Source organism: Globicephala melas, chromosome 6 (assembly GCF_963455315.2).
Source record: "Globicephala melas chromosome 6, mGloMel1.2, whole genome shotgun sequence".
NCBI classification, from domain to species: Eukaryota; Metazoa; Chordata; class Mammalia; order Artiodactyla; family Delphinidae; genus Globicephala; species Globicephala melas.
In genome coordinates this window covers 112974824-112993892 of record NC_083319.1, presented here as the reverse complement: position 1 = coordinate 112993892, position 19069 = coordinate 112974824, and the positions used below count along the sequence as shown (strand labels likewise).

The window sequence follows — 19069 nt, the reverse complement described above, 5'->3', positions numbered from 1 at the left end:
CACAAATAGAAACACCAGTTAAGAAAACATGGTTTACTAGAAATAAAAACACTCTCAAATACAAAAGAGTGGGAGAAACAAAAAGAGTGGAACACAAGTTCACTAGAGCCCTGTGATCCCTCTTCTGAGCACTCTTCTCACTTATACACACACTGTCTCTCATAAGCACAATCCTACGTTTCAGCTGTTCAAACCTTCACCAGTCACACTTATTCACAACAACCAGGCTCAACATTCTCATCCCAGTGGTTCCCAAAGTGCAGCCCCTAGACGTCAGCAACACATGGAGACCTGTGTGAAATGCAAATTCTCAGGCCCTGCCCTAGTCCTGTGAGTCAGGAACTTTGGAGGATAAGGCTGAGAAAGTTGTTTTAAATGTTGCAATGTTTGAGAACCACTTCTATAAGCAATCAAAATGCCCCTTAATATCAGAGAATAGAAAACAATGATGATATACACTATGAAATATTATACAGCTATTTAAAAAATGAAGTAGAGATCTGTATAATCAGATATGGAATGATAGTCAAGATATATTATCAAGTAAGCAATTTTCAGACCAATTTATATTAAATGGTATTAGGATCTGAAAAAATGCTGGGTAGCACAGTAAAAGGAATAGAATAATATGCACAAAAACGTTTTAACCCTTAAAGGGAATGAACTGATTTATGTAAAGAAGGACTCACAATTTTTATCTCAATACATGCTGGGAACTAAATGGATGTATTCATTTTTTTACAAAAATGTAAAAACTAGAAAAATATATTGCAAAAGTTGCCAGTAATTTATTTCTGGGGTTTTCGTTTATCAGGCAGTTTTAATTTTGCTAGTACTTTTTAGTCCATTTCAAATTTAAATAATTTTTCAGTTTTAAATTTTGAGCAATTTTCTATTTTTATTTCTAAAAGTTTTTCTTTATTTTTAATCATACAAGTAATACACTTCTTCATTTGAAATGTAATGTTCCTTGGTTCCTCAAAAAGTGAAACATAAAATTACCATATGCTGTGGCAATTCCACTCTTAAATATATATACTCAAAAGAACTGAATACAGGTGTGCAAACATAGAATTGTACACCATGTTCATAGCAGTACTATTCAAAAGAACCAAAAGGCAGAAGTAACTCTGGAAATGACCCACCATCACCTGCTGAATGTCGTCAACTGCTCAATGGATAAACATATAGGGTATATTCATATAACGGAATATTATTCAGCTATAAAAAGGAATGAAGAACTGATACATCCTAAAACACAGATAAGCTTTGCAAACAGTATGATAAGTAAAAGAAGCCAGATGCAAAAAGCCACACACTGTACGGTTCCACAGGAAATGTCAAATCCAGAATAGGCAAATCCACAGAGATAGAAGCAGATCAGTGGTGCCAGGGGCTGGGGGAGGGGAACATGGGGAGTGGCTGCTTATGGGCACAGGCGTTCCTTTGGGGTTGAGAGAATGTTCTGGAACCATATAGTGGCAAATTGTATACTTTAAAATGATTAAAATGATAAATTTTATGTTATATAAATTTTACCTTAATTAAAAAAAAGTGATTCTTTTAGGAGTCCCCTAACCACTCAATTCCCAGTTGCCTTTACTGTTATCAGTTTTGTGTACATCTTACCATACTTTTCCCTTAAATTTACATACATGTATATTCACTTAAGGATATATAATAATTTTAATAGGATTATCATAGCATCACTCTAATATATGGAAATGTTTTTTATTCAATATAATTTTATTCTGTTAATCATTCAATATTTTGACATATTTCCATATTAATACATAGAGCTCCATTTTATTTCAGTGCTGCATACCCACTATGCAGTATACTGAGAACAGTATTTTAGGTACTTCCATATTAATGATTATTTAGACTATTTCAAATGATTTCCTACGACTCTCTTGCAATAAACATGCTTGTACAGCTTTGCATCCATGTCCAAGTCCAGCCCACCTCCTGTTTTCACAGATAAAGTTGCACTGGAGCAGCCATGCTCACCTGTTTATGTGTTACCTATGGCTGCTTTTGCAGAACAAAGGCAGAATTGAACAACTGCATCACAGACCATATGGTCTACACGGCCAAAAAAGTTTACAATCTGGCCCTTTACAGAAAACATTTGACAATCCTTGTTACAAGCACAGCAAAGGAAGGAACTTCCAATTACTTTTTAAGAAGGAAGATAAAAAGAACACCAAAATACAACAGCGATTTCCCATGACGAAAGGGAACTACAGATGACTCTCCAGAGTACTAATGCAAAAATCCTAAAATGAAGCATTAGCAAACAGAAGTACATTAAAATAGTAGCACATCATGGCCAAGTAGAGTTTACTAAGGTATGCAGGATAGGTCAATATTAGGTAACCTATTAATATAATTCATTATACCAACAGATAAAGGAAAACAGTTATATGAATGGTTCTATATGAATGGTTCCATAATTATCAAAATCCATAGATACCGAAAGGTCATTTGACAAAATACACTCCTGACTTTTTTAGCCAGTAAAATACGAGTAAATACTGCTCTGAGCTAGAAATTATAGTCATGCCTAACGAGGGTTAACATTAGAATCATTTCACTGAAATTAAGAACAAGACAAAGATAGCCCTATTTCCAATATTTAACACTGTATAAAAGGTGTACTAAGCAATGCAACTGGAGAGAAAGAAACGAGTGTTAAAAAATACTGGAAAGGGCTTCCCTGGTGGCGCAGTGGTTCAGAGTCTGCCTGCCGATGCAGGGGACACGGGTTCGTGCCCCGGTCTGGGAAGATCCCACATGCTGCGGAACGGCTGGGCCCGTGAGCCACGGTAGCTGAGCCTGTGCGTCCGGAGCCCGTGCTCCGCAACGGGAGAGGCCACGACAGTGAGAGGCCTGCGTACCGCAAAACAAACAAACAAAAAAACTGGAAAGACATAAAGCCATCATTATTTTCATATGATATAACTGTATATCTGAAAAATACAAAAGATTCAACTGAAAATCTATCATGAACGATAGTAGATACCACTAAGATGGTGGGGTACAAAATCAATATAAAGAAATCCACAGCTTTCATATATACAACCTTCTAGTTACAAGATCTCACAGAGGAATAGGCACCATTTACAACACCAAACAAAAGATAATAAAGCTAGGAATAAGCTTACCCATAAAAGCACAAAGCCTAGATAAAGAAAACTCCCAAGCTGATCATAAAACAAGGCCTATGCTGTTCTTCTTGGACAGGAAGAACACACACAGCATGTTCATGTCCCTGCATTAATTTATGATAGCGTCCCGATAAAATATAAATTGATTTTTTTTATGTGAGGGAAGGTGGGCTAAATTTAATAAATTCTAAATTCAGATGAAAAGTTATACAGGCAAGAAGAGCGATGAAAGTGAATAAGCCTTACATGATCTTAAAATACCTTTTACATTTTAATTAAAACAGTGTGTACCAGCACACTGAACAAAGATCAATGGAACAGGAAAATAAAGTATATGCATGAACCCAAATAATTAAGAAAACTCAGTGCATATTAAAAGTGGCATTTTAGGGCTTCCCTGGTGGCGCAGTGGTTGAGAGTCCGCCTGCCGATGCAGGGGACACGGGTTCGTGCCCCAGTCTGGGAAGATCCCACATGCCGCGGAGCGGCTGGGCCCGTGAGCCATGGCCACTGAGCCTGCGCGTCCGGAGCCTGTGCTCCGCAACGGGAGAGGCCACAACAGTGAGAGGCCCGCGTACTGCAAAAAAAAAAAAAAAAAAAAAAAAAAAAAAAAAAAAAAAAAAAGTGGCATTTTAAATCTGTGCAGGAAAGGTGGGCTCTTTAATAAATGGAGTTACGACAACTGTGTAGCCATCTGGAAGAAAAACCGAGTCCATGGACACCAGGATAAATTCCAAATAGATCAAAGAGGTAAATGTAAGAAGTGCTTACATGAAATTACCAGAAGAAAAGACTGAAATACTCTTTCAAAACCTTAGAGAAAACAAAATTTCTCTGAATAATTATCAAAATCCAGGTAAACATGACAACGTAAAAACAAACAACCAAAAAACTTCTGCATGGCAAAAAAATAAAACATAAGTGACCAACAGTGAAAAAATAGTTACAATTCACATAATAACCAAGGCAAATATTTAAGGAGTTCTTAAATTTATCAAAGACCAAACAACCAAATTTTAAAAATGGGTCAAAGATGTAAACAGGGAATTCACAGAAAAGGAAATACAAATGCGACTTAAACATCTGAAAAGATGTGCTCAACTTTACTAATAAAAAGAGATAAACCAAGACCCCAAACTGAGATACTACTTTTTACCTATCAGATTGGCAAAAATCAAAAACTTTGGTAATAAAAGCTTGGCAAGGCTGTGGGGAAAACAGGAGGTTTCATACATTCTTTCTGAGTGCATAAACTAGTACAATCCCTGGGAAGAATAATAATTGCATTTATAAAATCATACTTCTTTGTCTCTATCCTCCAGATACACAGTAGTCCCCCCTTACCCACAGGGGGATATAGTTCAGGACCCCCACTGGATGCCTGAAACATGGACAGAACCAAACTATGTTTTCCGTTCATGCCTTTTACCCACAAATTTAATTCCTTTTCATCTTAACTAAGCACCTATCACACCCTGTAGGTGTAACTTTTTTATTTTTATTTTTTCCGGTACGCGGGCCTCTCACTGTTGTGGCCTCTCCCGTTGCAGAGCACAGGCTCCGGACACGCAGGCTCAGTGGCCATGGCTCACGGGCCCAGCCGCTCTGCGGCACGTGGGATCCTCCCGTACCGGGGCATGAACCCGTATCTCCTGCATCGGCAGGCGGACTCCCAACCACTGCGCCACCAGGGAAGCCCTGTAGGTGTAACTTTTGCAGTTTGAGGTTCGACAGCAAAACTAGCACAGATTTCCTTTTCCCTCTTCACAACTTCATAGAAGTTTCATTCTTAACATAGACCTTAGCAACCTCAGGTATACGATTTTTTTCTTTCTGTTAGGTTGAGAACTTTCACCTTTCACTTAAAGGAAGCATCCTGTGGCTTCTCTTTGGCACATCTGAACTGCTAGCATCACTACTCTTGTGCTTTCGGGCTGTTATTAAGCAAAATAATGGTCACATGAACACGAGCACTGGGACACCCGGACAGCAGATTTAATAACCTAGACGGCTACTAAGTGACTGACACGCAGGTAGCACACACATGTGGACAGGCTGAATGAAGGGATGGTTCACATCCTGCACAGGAAACATGGGGACAGCAGGATATGTCACACCACTCAGAACAGCACACAATTTAAAACTTATGAATGTGTATTTCTGGAGTTTTCCATTTCGTATTTTCAGACTGTGGTTGATGGCAGGTAACTGAAACCATGAAGAGCGAAACCCTGTTGAATAAGGGGGGATGACTGTACTTATATACATGCAAAATACCCTTATTATTTAGGTTATCTACTATAGCATCATTTGTAGTATCAACTACTGTAGGAGACTAATCAGAGTTATAGTATATTCATACAATGGACTACTACATAGCCATGAAATAACAAAAAAAGAGGAAGCTCTCTGTGTGTTAGTATGAAAAAATTCCCAGGTTCCTGACTAAAATAAAAAATGTGTACATTATACTAACAACTGTATTTAAAAGCGAGGGAGACTGTATATTCACTTCTGCTTCTGTTTACGTTAATATTCATTACTATTAAACATGTCTGGAAAGAGGAGAGAGTGGGAATTTGCTGGATGGGGATAGAAGTGGGGAAGAGACTTTTCACTGTTTATCTTTATACACTTGTGGATTTCTGAACCACATGAATGTAATATCTATTCCCAAATTAAACTATTTTTATAAGGTATTATAATACGATTTAATATAATATTGGGTTATTACACTATTTCTTTAAAAGGTATTACAAAAAGGGACCAGGTTTTGAAATGTAAGAAAGAGGTAACATACTCAGCCTCCTTTGCTTCTTTAATCTCACTAACCCACACGTCGAGTACAGGGCATTGCAAGCCACCGTCCCCGTCTGCTCTACTTGGCTCCTGTAGAAATTCTGCTTCCAAGTCATCAGGCTCTGCACGGCGAAACATAACAAGAAAGAGGTCTCAAAGCAAAATCCATTTAGAGAAAATGGAATAAACCTCCTATAAATTATCATACCTAGTTTTAGGCTAAAGTATTAATAGTAATTACAATGAAAAATTTAATATTTTATCTATAGATCTTTAATCTTACTGTGTTGAATCTCTAGTTGTTTCTGAAATAACAGACTTTTCCTTGTGCATTTTCACTGCAATAAAAATACCCCAAAGAAATACAGTACACTGTATTTTGATTATTATAAAAAATTTTCTCTTCATTAAAATTTCAGTAATATGTAAATTGCTTTCTTGAAGGTATAAAAACTAGTTTAAAGAACAACCCTATCTGTGGTTAGAAATATGGAAGGGGAGAAGATATTATTGATTAGTTACTGATGGGAAAGTTCAATCATCAAAAAAAACAAACAAAAAAACACCAAACACCCCATTACCTGGACTTTTACAATGATATTGAGAACATAATTGGAGTGCACTAAATCTATTTTCCTAGACTCTCAGACAATTAACAACCAGGGTACTACCTCTGTTTTCTGGCAGTGGCTCATTTTTCAACTGGGTGATAGCTCCTAGAAGTAAATAGTAATGAGAAATGGTTTCTGTGTTCATTTGTTAACTTTTCTTTTTCTTCTCCAGTTCTTATTTCAGCCACCATGACCATCGCTTTTTTTCCTCAAATCCAGATACTCTTTCCTTCTGTATTTTAAAAGTTTCCAATCAGCTGTCCAGTTTAGAAAGATGATTGGTATTGTACCAATCTTTAAAGTTCTTATCTTTCACTCAAATGATTTTTTGGTCATGCATACGAGGTAAGCAATTGGGGGAGGGGGATCCTTAAAATTTTTTTTAATGAGTATTTGTTCTCTAACACCTTAAGCCCTATCAATAGGACTCATTCTACAAACTAGATTCGTCAATGTACTGCCCACAAAGTCGAAAACATTTACTATGTGACTCTCTTAGAAGAAGTTGCCAACTCTTGCACTAGGCTATACAGCCTCTATTATATGCCTAACAGGGTTTTTCTGTTTCTTTTTAAGAAAAGGCGTAAGGTACGTGTTAACTATGATTCTAATGAATAAGACTATTTACGTAACTATTAAATTACTATGGTGAATTAAAGACAACCACACATGAAGCAAGGTGTCCAGCGTTCCTCTCATCTAGAAAGGACTCTTTTGCCCCTCTCCTTGAGTTTGCCCTGGCAGTGAGATCGCCTGGACCAGCTGAGTACAGCTGGAGTCTTGTAAGCCAGTTCCACGTCCAGCCTTGAAGAGAACTGGCAGCTTCCACCTTGGAATCTGGAAGCCTAAGCCACAATGAAAGAACTTTAACGATCCTGCAAAGACCACATGGCAAGGCCCTGACACTAAGCTAAGGGGTGGGACGCAGTGGAACAGGCCCAGCCAAGCACTGCCGAGACGCCACAAGTGGGAGTGACACCATCTCCCACCCTCCAAGGAGGTGCAGCTGACAGCTCAACACCACTGAGCGATGCCAGCTGATGCCACAAGGAGGAGGAGAACTTTCCCAATTCCTTATGCACAAAAGTGTGAGATAAAACAAAACAGTTCTTTTAAGTCACTAAGTTCGGGGAGCCATCTGCTTTGTAGCACTAGATAAGTAACACAGAATTTCATATCTGAAGGTGGGGTGCTGCCATGACAAAGCTTCTACAAGAACAAGCGGCTTCTACAAGTACAAGCGGCTTCCACCTGGGGATCTGGGAGCCCTGTGAGACGTCAGACCACCCTGCTGGAAAGAGTGCATAGAAAGGCCTGGAGACCGCATGAAGCGGAAGGGGCGAGCCGGGCCCAGCCTCTGAGCTGTACCTGTCAGGACACCAGCTAAGCCCTCTCGGACCCATGAGACCAGATGATCACAGAGACAAGAGCACATGGATTAGAAAAGCACATGGCTGAGCCAGGCATTGACTCAATTCCCAACACACAAAATCAGGAGACAGAGTAAAATGGCTGTTCTTTTAACACTAGGTTTTGGGGTGATTTGCTATGTGGAGATAAAAAAAAAAAAAAGACCAGTTACTAGAAAAACGAGTGAACTTAATTTGAGATGAATCACCCAAACACATACATATTTTGAAGATCTGTTTATAAAGAAGACATTAAAGTATTATTAAATCAAATCAATCTCATTTTGCCCCATTAAAACATACCATCCAAATTTCCTTCTGGTTTCAATGCCGTCTGTGGAGATGGCTCACTAAAGTTTGGACTGTCTGTCTCCACAGAAGAATCAACAGTAGCTGATGGATTCATTTCAGGTGAAATACATTTTATTTTTTCTTCTCCAGTAATTAAGGGTTTGCACTCCTCCCCTTGAGGAGAAATCTCTGAAACAACAAAAAGATGAAAAATCATGCTACATTCTCAAAGTGACTTGAATTTTGTCTGTAACAGCACCTAGAACAAAGTTCGTTATTACAGCAGGTAGTTACTGGGTAAGTTCTGTAATGTACTAGAAATTAATAAATGATTAAGGCACATGACAGCCACACAATTCAAATTGGAAAGGCATTTTTGTTATAAAGACATTGTTTTTCAGGCTTTTCAGATCAGTTAGAAAAATGTTTGCCTTTACTTAAAATCACAGCTCTCATTAAATTTAAAAGTGAGATAGTACTAAAACTCCCTTGACAAGTATTCTGGACTTAGACATTTCAGCATTAAAGCAAGTTAGGGGTTTCCCTGGTGGCGCAGCGGTTGAGAGTCCGCCTGCTGATGCAGGGGACACGGGTTCATGCCCCGGTCCGGGAGGATGCCACATGCCGCGGAGCGGCTGGGCCCGTGAGCCATGGCCACTAAGCCTGCGCGTCCGGAGCCCGTGCTCCGCAACGGGAGAGACCACAACAGTGAGAGGCCCGCGTACCGCAAAAAAAAAAAACACAAAAAAAACAAGCAAGTTAGTACACATCAGTGCACTAACCTTTTTGAAAGTCTGACACCTAGGTTAATAGCTAATTTAGCGTGTCTGGGTGGTGTTCTCCACATGAGCACCCAGTGATACTGCTGCTCTAGTACCTAGTTCTCTACAGCAATATATATTTCCCTCTAAGCTCTGTGCCTCATCTGTAATCACTGATGACAAGCATGACTATGAAGCATGACCAAACTGTACAATTGAAAAGGATATTTTTCTAAAACTATGGTGAAATACACATGTGATATGGTTGACCCGCATGACTTTTCTATTTGCTGGGATTGGGTCTGCATTATGCCCATGGATAGAGATGTTAATGATTATGAATTATAAAAATCCCTTAAAATAAAAAAATTTTAAATCAAAAATTTCCCATGGGATAGAGACATATTTCAGTGTCAAGCATAAAGATCCTTAAATATACGGAATTAGGTTACATCATTCATATGTGTGTGATGTTGTAATAATACTCTCAAATTAATAAAAAGATTTCAATTTCTACCATTGTTGTATGAATGTAATTTTATTTTTTAATAACCACACTCATGTATGGTTTTGATTATCCCAGTTGAGTTATTGTGTATGTATGCATAGGAATGTTTTGTTCAAACATATTTTTGAATTTTCAACAATCATAAATCAAATCTTACCTTTATGTATAAAACCCTTTATATAATATAAAATATATAATATTATACATAACATTCAGAATACAATTATTTTGGCACGTTGGCTTGTATTTTTAATGTCCCAGTTGCAGTAATTATTTGAAACAGACTGAAACTTGGTAACAGTCAATAAAGCTAAAAAAACCAAGTGGTAAAACAAATAAACAAAAATAAATTTCTAAGGTGGCTAACATACATTTCTAAGGTGGCTTACTTGCCTTTTCCTTTAGATGAAACTTTTACATATATATATAAATGTCAGAATGATATATTTATGTCCAAATGATATTTTTAAAATTATGAACTAACTGTTTTTGTGTGTTTCTGGTAATTGCTCAGAGACTTCCCATACTTTAAACTGACACCAGGAGAGGATGGATTCAGCTCAGAAAGATGACTGCAGTTACCTGGAAGATGCCCAGGGCAGTCCCGTCCATTCCCTGGAGAAGCTCCTTTCCAGCTCACTACTGGGAGCCCCCCTAACACCCATTCTGTTTTAGCTAATCTGCTGGACTTCTGTCTACACCAATAAGCCTTCCTGTATCTATCTGGGCTGGTCAGTACATCTCCATGATGTTTTCTTCTCCCTCCCTTGGTCACTCCAATGCTCACATCTTGGAGATCCTGTCATTCAGTACAGCTCCTCAAAAAGTTCACTGTTAAATACCCCATTTTCTAATTCCCAACATCCTGTGTTTCCACTCACCTCCCTCTACTACCCCAACTCTAAAGAATGTTACCCGACCAGGACCTAAAATGCACTGATCCTACCATGGTTTCTCTCCCCATCGTCCCCATTAAAATCCATCTACAGCCCATCATTAAAAACATTCTCTTCCATACATCCTCAACTCACGGTATTCACGGCAAAACCCCAACTCCACATCAATTCCATCTTCTGCCTGTCGTGTCTGAACACATGTGGCTGGAACAGTTGGAGAAAAACACAGAGCCTTGCAGCCTGGTCCCAACTTCAATGCATCATCACTGAAGTCAGGTGGGGCCTTGGTGTTGCCCATGTCCTTCTATAACACCGGGCTAGCAGGCACTGCCTGGTTCAGTTAACTCCTTAGGAAAAACAGTTGTGTACAGGTGCTTGTGAGCTGCTTTACTTCTTACTTCTTCCTGGTCAATGAGAACAGAACTACAGTGCTGCCCATGTTCTGGAACATCTTCCCTTCACCAAGCCTCATCGACAATGTGACAGTGGCAGAGGTCACATCTGTGCTCTGCTCATTCAGTCTACGTGTTCTGCTATAAAATAATGTCTATTAAAACCAGGAACAAGGATGCCAGACAGCACTATGATTACTGAAGATTGCTCTGGAGGGTCTAACAACGCAGTGAGAAGGAAAGGGAATAATCAAATAAATACTGGACAAAAAACCCTATTTCTTATTACTGATGAGATAATCTGCACATTTATAAGATTTACGATGTCAAAAAAAACCTTAATAGATTTAATGAAATAATTCAGTAAGGAGTCTGGCTATAAAATTTTACATAGCTGGGTAACAGAAAGAATAGCTTTATTTTAACGAGGAATAACAACCTAGGGAAATGGTAAAAATACATCATCTATATTATAATAAAGACAAAAATATACCCATTGTATAAAAATAAATTTACCAAAAAAGGTTTTAGAACTTAAACGAACAAAACAAAATGTTACTGAAAAACACAGAACAAGACTGGTGCAAAAAGAAAGACATACTTAAATTCTTAAAATAAAAAAAATTCCAAAAATCATGGGGACTTCCCTGGTGGTCCAGTGGTTAAGACTCCGCCTTCCAATGCAGGCGGTGTGGGTTCGATCCCTGGTCGGGGATTCCACATGCCACGGGGTGCAGCCAAAAATTTAAAGAAAAAAAATTCCAAAAATCAATATACAAATGTAATACAATTCTAATCATAATACTCAATTAGATAAAGTGAACTTAAAATTCCTTTGAAATAATAATTGTCTAAAAACAACCAAGGACGGGACTTCCCTGGTGGCACAGTGGTTAAGAGTCCACCTGCCAACGCAGGGGATGTGGGTTCGAGTCCTGGTCCGGGAAGATCCCACATGCTGCAGAGCAACTAAGTCCGTGTGCCACAACTACTGAGTCTGCGCTCTGGAGCCCACGAGCCACATCTACTGAGCCCGCGTGCTACAACTACTGAAGCCCATGCACCTAGAGCCCATGCTCCACAACAAGAGAAGCCACCACAATGAGAAGCCCGAACACTGCAATGAACAGTAGCCTGTGCTCGCCGCAGCTAGAGAAAGCCTGCGCACAGCAACAAAGACCCAACACAGCCAAAATTAAATAAATAAATAACTTAATTATTTTAAAAAATACTACTATAAAAAAAGTAAAATAAAAACAACCAAGGAAAATATTTTAGAATTCCAACTAGGTTAAAGATTATATACGTACATGCAAATGTGTACACATGCCTGTTATCTATCTATCTAATCCAAAGATTTGCCAAATTTTTCACCCAATAAAGGAAATTCAGAAGATATAAATAAAAGATATACTTGCATGAAAATTTTTAAAAAAAGAAAAAACAAACTCTGTATGGCCAAAAATAGCATAAAAATAAGTGAAATAGCAGAGGGTGGAAAAAAACCGTGATGATATACTAGATAAAGGTTATTTATACCAGATTAAAAATTCACAAGAAAAGAAATTGGAAATGTAATATAAAAAAGGCAAAGAATATACACACAATTTACAGAGAAGCAAAGCAAAATGGCCAAAAGACTGTGACATGATGAAATTCACTCACAATCAGAAAATCACAAATGGAATCTTAACTTGTAAGATTGGTAACAATGAAAAAAAAGTGATAATATTGACAAGTCCTGCTTAATATTTGAAAATCAATCAATGTTATTTGTTACATTAATATAATCAAGGAGAAAAATCATACAATCATCTTAATTAAGTCAGAAAAAGGGTGAGATAAAATTTAATGACTCTTTTTAAAATAAGACTAGAAGGGAATTCCTTAATCTGAAAATGGGTATTTTCAAAAAAGACTTGAGTTAACATGATACATTTACTCCCTTGAATCAAGAACATGACCCTTCTATTCAACATTCTACTAAATGGCATTTTTTGAAGAGAAGCTGTTCAGTTTATTATAGTCCAATTTATTCAGTCCTTTTCTTTACAGTTTGCATTTTTAAGGACAAGTTTAAAAGGACAAGCCACTAGGGCTTCCCTGGTGGCGCAGTGGTCACGGGTTCATGCGCCGGTCCGGGAAGATCCCACATGCCGCGGAGCAGCTGGGCCCATGAGCCATGGCCGCTGAGCCTGCGCGTCCGGAGCCTGTGCTCCGCAACAGGAGAGGCCACAACAGTGAGAGGCCCGCGGACCGCAAAAAAAAAAAAAAAAAAAAAAAAAAAAGGACAAGCCACTAAAAGACAAAATATATTTAGAACACATGTAACTAACAAAAGGCTTCTATCCAGAATATACAAAGAACTCCTAAAAACCAAAGGGAAACCAACATAATGGAAAAATAGGCAAGACACTTGAATAGGCACTTCAAAAAAGAGCATATGCATCTTAGTAAGAAATTTTTGGATATGACACCAAAGCACAAACAAAAACAAAACAAAACAGTGGGTCTACATGAGTAAAAGCTTGTGCACAGCAAAGGAAAAATCAACAAAATAAAGAGGTAACCTACGGAATGGGAGAAAATATTTGCAAATTATATACCTGATAACAGATTAACACCTAAAATATTTAAGTAACTCAAACAACTCAAAAGCAAAAAGATGGACAAATTAAATATTTTTTGCCATTATTAATTAATGACAGCAATTTAAAAATTGGCAAAGGAACTCAATAGACATTTCTCAAAAGAAGACATATAAATGGCTAACAGATATATGAAAAGGTGGCTCAACATCACTAATAATCAGGGAAATGCAAATCAAAACCACAGTGAGAGATCATCTCACTCTTGTTAATACAGCTATTATCAAAAAGAGAAGAGATGACAAATACTGATGAGAATGTGGAGAAAAGGAAACCCTTGTGCACTGTTAGTGGGAATGTAAATTGGTGCAGCCACTATGGGGAACAGTACTGAGGTTCCTCAAAAAACTCAAAATAGAACTACCATATGATCCAGCAATTCCACTTCTGAGTATTTATCCAAAGGAAATTAAATCAGTATCTTGACGAGGTATCTGTACTCCTGTGTTGACTGCAGCATTACTCACAGTAGCCAAAACATGGAAACAACCTAAGTGTCAATGAATGAATAAAGAAAATGTGATATATATATATATATATATATATACACACACACAGTGGAATATTACTCAGCCTTAAGCATGAAGGAAATCCTTGGAAGATACTATTCTAAGTGAAATAAGTCAGACACAAAAAGACAAACACTGCATGATGTTACTTATGACTGGAATCTAAAAAAGTCAAACTCAGAAACAGACAGTAGAATGGTGGTTGCCGGGGGCTGGGAGGTGGGAAAAATGCAGAGATGTTAGCAAAGGGTACAAACCTTCAGTCATAAGATGCATAAACTTCTAGAGATCGAATACACAGCATGGTTAATTACCGTTGCCAATAATGTATAGTACACTTGAAATTTGGTAAGAAAGTAAATCTTAAGTGTTCGCATCACACACACAAAATGCTAACTATGTGAGGTGATGGGCATGTTCATTGGTTTCATCGTGGTGATCATTACACGAGGTATACTTATGACAAAACACCATTTTGTAAACCTTAAATATATATAATTTTTAAAATTTGTCAATCATAACTCAATAAAGCTGGAAAAAGAATTAAAAGCCATATGAACGGCTATTTTACTCTGGATACAACCTATTCCCACGGCCACACCCAGCTGCAAAAGGAAGCTGGGAAATGATGTCTCTGCCTAGGCAGCCATGCGCCAACCCAAATCCAAAGTGGGCGTGGGGGCATGGGGAGACGCCAGTACTAAAAAGGAAGGAGGGAAGATTGGACACCGCAGGACAGCAGCGATTTCTGACACACACACACACACACACACACACACACACACACACACACACACACACACACACACACACACACACACACACACACACACACACACCCACCCACCCCTTGTCCCATAGATGCCAGTAAAATGGGGGAATATATCAAGAAAAAAGAAGCCATGGACTCCAGACAATAAGAGATCTAACATCAGGTTAGGGGAGAGGCCAGGATGACATCCTTCCAGCAGGTCAAAGGAAAAACTCGTCTGGTTTGGAGCAGGTCAGAGGGGATTCCAAAGAAATGGTTCAAAGATTAGACCCATATAATACCTAATGTATATGGACGACCTGAGAAGAGATAAACATATCTAGGGAAGAGTCTGGCAACAAACTAGAAATAAGTTTGTGAAAAACAAAGCAATTATTCACTAAAGGGAAAACAAAATATTGTGCAAGAAAGAAAAGTAGTCATGGTACAATTACCACAGCTTTGATTAGAATATACATGGTCAAGGTAATACCAACACTGTACAATGATTTCACCAAAATTACAAGTATATTTGGAGGATCTGGGGATAGGAAGTACAGTTGTATATGGTGAGATCAGGGGAAAAAAAACAGATGGAGGAAAGGCAGCTAAATTCTTATCTTCCAAAGTAGGAAGTCCACAGATAATGTCTAAAACTAAAATAATAATAAACACTTTTAAAAATCAAGAAGTAATAGTATAGGTATATGATTTATAATTATGTTGATAAATAAGAAAACAAATAGTTAAAAGAACTGTAAGTGGCTGACTTTGGGAAGCAGAAAATAAGGTGATGAGTGAGGTCTAAGAACTACAGTTTTTCGTAAAAGACTTCCAGAGCTACTTGGCATTTTTAATTATGTGTACAGATTACTTTTATAACAAGAGAACTAGATTTTTAAATAAAAACAAAATTTATGTGATTAACAGGAACATAATCTCTAGGTAGCAAGGTTCTAGGTAATTTCAATTTTCTACAGCACAGTTTTTGGTATTTTCTCATGTTTTACAATGAAAATATACTATTATAGTCAAGGGAAAAAAAAGTTAGTTTAAAAAAATGTAGGGACTTGTTTTCCTGGCCATGACAATGTAACTCATATTGGATTAATTGCTCACTGAAAATAAATATAAATGATGAACAACAACAAAAAATATTGAAAAAACTATTTGGAAGCACTGGCGAGTAAGTGATGCAGGCAGGGCGCACTGGGCCGCGACTGACAGCAGCAAACACTAGGATGAGCTCCACTCCATCCCCGCTTCCCTGCGGGCACTTCCTAAATCCAGCACAGGCAGAAGCCAACTCTTACTGGGATAATAAGTCTGCGGCTACAAAGTGACCCAGAATGCAAAGAAAAAAATCACCAAAAAGTTCCCCTCAGCACAACAAAAAAATCCCCTCTATTTTCGGTTAACTCCTAAACTATGCATTCATTCACAAGCAACACTCTGGGAAAACCAGCACAAATCAGCAGCCAGGAGGGTGACGTGCTGGGCAAAGATGAGCATCTGGATGGTGCTGGGAGGGAGAGTAGAGATCGGGTCCCAGGAATGCGGAGGGCATGGTGAACAAACACCATCAGCACTGAGAGGAGGTCTCAGGCAGATCAAGGCGTAGGAACAAGAGCTACCACCTGGAAACAAACAGGCCACAACTAACTTCAACAGTATCAAGGTAATCTGCTGGCATTATTTAGTTTTAAGAAGAAAACTTAATCTTCTTTGAAGAAAGATAACATTACCCAGAGGCTATTAAATTTTTCCTCCACAATGTCTGGCATCCAATCAAATACTGTAAAACTCAGGTACAAAAATTCTAACCTGAGCTGTGGTTTTGTATAGCCTACAAGTTACAAAAAACTTTTACATTTTTAAGGGCTGTAGAAAATTTTTAAAAGAAGAATATGCATATATGGGCTCACAAAGCCTAGAATATTTACAATCTAACAATTTATAGAAAAAGTTCATTGCTCTATGATATAAAGCATGGTTTATAACAAAGAAACAGGAAAAAATGACTGAAAACCAAGAAAAAGAGACAACAGAAATAGAACAGATCTAGCTAACAACAGAAACAGACCTGGATGACTCAGTTATGAGATTTCTCAAGGAGGGACCTTAAAATAAGTGATTAATATGGTCAAGAAAATAGAGATGGGCCAAATGGACAAATCCATAAATACTTTCAACAGAAAACTGTAATCTATAAAAAACATGAAATGGACATCCTAGAACTGAAAAACACAGTATCATATTAGGAACCCACTGGATTTCTTTAACAGGTTAGAGAGACCAGAAGACAGAATCAGTGAAATGCTAAAGGGCTCAACAGATTTAAACAGACTGAAGCAAAAAGGAGAAAATGTAAAAAAGCAGAACAGCACTTCCCTGGTGGCGCAGTGGTTGAGAGTCCGCCTGCCGATGCAGGGGACACGGGTTCATGCTCCAGTCCGGGAAGATCCCACATGCCGTGGAGCGGCTGGGCCCGTGAGCCATGGCCGCTGAGCCTGCGCGTCCGGAGCCTGTGCTCCGCAACGGGAGAGGCCACAACAGTGAGAGGCCCGCGTACCACAAAAAAAAAAAAAAAAAGAAAGAAACAAAGAACAAATGGGACAAATAAAAAACATATAGGGACAAATATATACACAGGCTAAGTCAAAGCAAATCAGTAATTACATTATATGTAAATAAATTAAACTCTCTAAAAAAAAGACAAAGACTGTGGGGCTAGATTTCAGAGAAGAGACACATTTAAACATAAAGAGTCAGAGAAAATGAAAGAAAAGGCTACAGAAAAAGATATACTAAGGAAACATTAACCAAAAGAATGCTTGCTGGTGTAGCTCTACAATAGGACCTAAAGCAGCCTTTAAAGGAAGTAATGTTACTAGAGATAAAAATGGACATGTCATAACAATAAATGGTCAGGGCAGCAGGAAGATGCACAAACTGACCAATGCAATGATCTAAATACTTTAAGGCAACAACTTAAGTTGCTATGCACTAAATAACTTAGCTTCAAAGCATAAATATCAAAAATTGATAGACTTAAAAGGAGAAAATGAAAAAATCCACACATACACATGGAGATATTAATGCTCTTCACTCAGTACCTGATACAACAAGCAGACAAATAATCAGTTAAAAATACAGGAGATTTAAACATCATGATTAAACAACACAGAATATATTGGGTGGGCCAAAAGGTTCGTTCATTTTTTTCCCGTAAGATGGCTCTAGTAGCACTTAATTGTCTTTAACTTCATTCGAAACAATTTTGTTAGATTGCATGTGACAGCTATCACATCAGCGTGCATTTTAAAAAAAAGGACCTACATTGACAGATGAATGGCTAAAGAAGATGTGGCACATATATACAATGGAATATTACTCAGCCATGAAAAGAAACAAAATTGATTTATTTGTAGTGAGGTGGATGGACCTAGAGTCTGTCATACAGAGTAAAATAAGTCAGAAAGAGAAAAACAAATACCGTATGCTAACACATATATATGGAATCTAAAAAAAAAAAAAAAAAAAAAAGAACCTAGGGGCAGGACAGGAATAAAGACGCAGATGTAGAGAGTGGACTTGAGGACACGGGGAGGGGGAAGGGTAAGCTGGGACGAAGTGAGAGAGTGGCATGGACATATATACACTACCAAATGTAAAATAGATAGCTAGTGGGAAGCAGCTGCATAGCACAGGGAGATCAGCTCAGTGCTTTGTGTCCACCTAGAGGGGTGGGATAGGGAGGATGGGAGGGAGGCTTATGAGGGAGGGGATATGGGGATATATGTATACATATAGCTGATTTACTTTGTTATACAGCAGAAACTAACACAACATTGTAAAGCAATTATACTCCAATAAAGATGTTAAAAAAATTTAACTCCACAAGCATTACTCAAGCAAAAAAATAAATAAATAAAATAAAAAATAAAAATAGACTTAACAAATTGGTGAATTTTTGTGTAGCAATTTTAATATTGAAGATGGAAGGAAAAAAAGCAACATTTTCGGCATGTTAGGCTTTATTATTTCAAGAAAGGTAAAAACTCAACTGAAATGCAAAAAAAGATTTGTGCAGTGTATGGAGAAGGTGCTGTGACTGATCGAATGTGTCAAAAGTGGTTTGAGAAGTTTCGTCCTGGAGATTTCTCGCTGGACGATGCTCCACGGTCGGGTAGCCCAGTTGAAGTTGACAGCGATCAAATCCAGACATTAACTGAGAACAATTAACGTTATACCATGTGGGAGATAGCAGACATACTCAAAATATACAAATCAAGCACTGAAAATCATTTGCACCAGCTTGGTT

At 38.0% G+C, this 19069-nt stretch overlaps 1 protein-coding gene across 9 annotated transcripts in view; it reads right to left on the bottom strand.

The window, feature by feature from the left end:
• Positions 1 to 19069, bottom strand: part of NEK1 (NIMA related kinase 1) — a 231528-nt gene that overhangs the window by 29768 nt on the left and 182691 nt on the right. For 7 of the 9 annotated variants that reach the window (XM_060301363.2, XM_060301362.2, XM_060301361.1 and 4 more), the window contains 2 exons: positions 8293 to 8469; positions 5971 to 6091 (listed from right to left, as the gene is read on the bottom strand). In XM_060301363.2, the coding sequence (XP_060157346.1) occupies positions 5971 to 6091; positions 8293 to 8469 (298 nt within the window). Of the gene's footprint in view, positions 1 to 8; positions 2924 to 5970; positions 6092 to 8292; positions 8470 to 19069 lie in introns of those variants that run through there. The other 2 variants (XM_060301367.1, XM_060301369.1) reach the window with 2 other exon arrangements.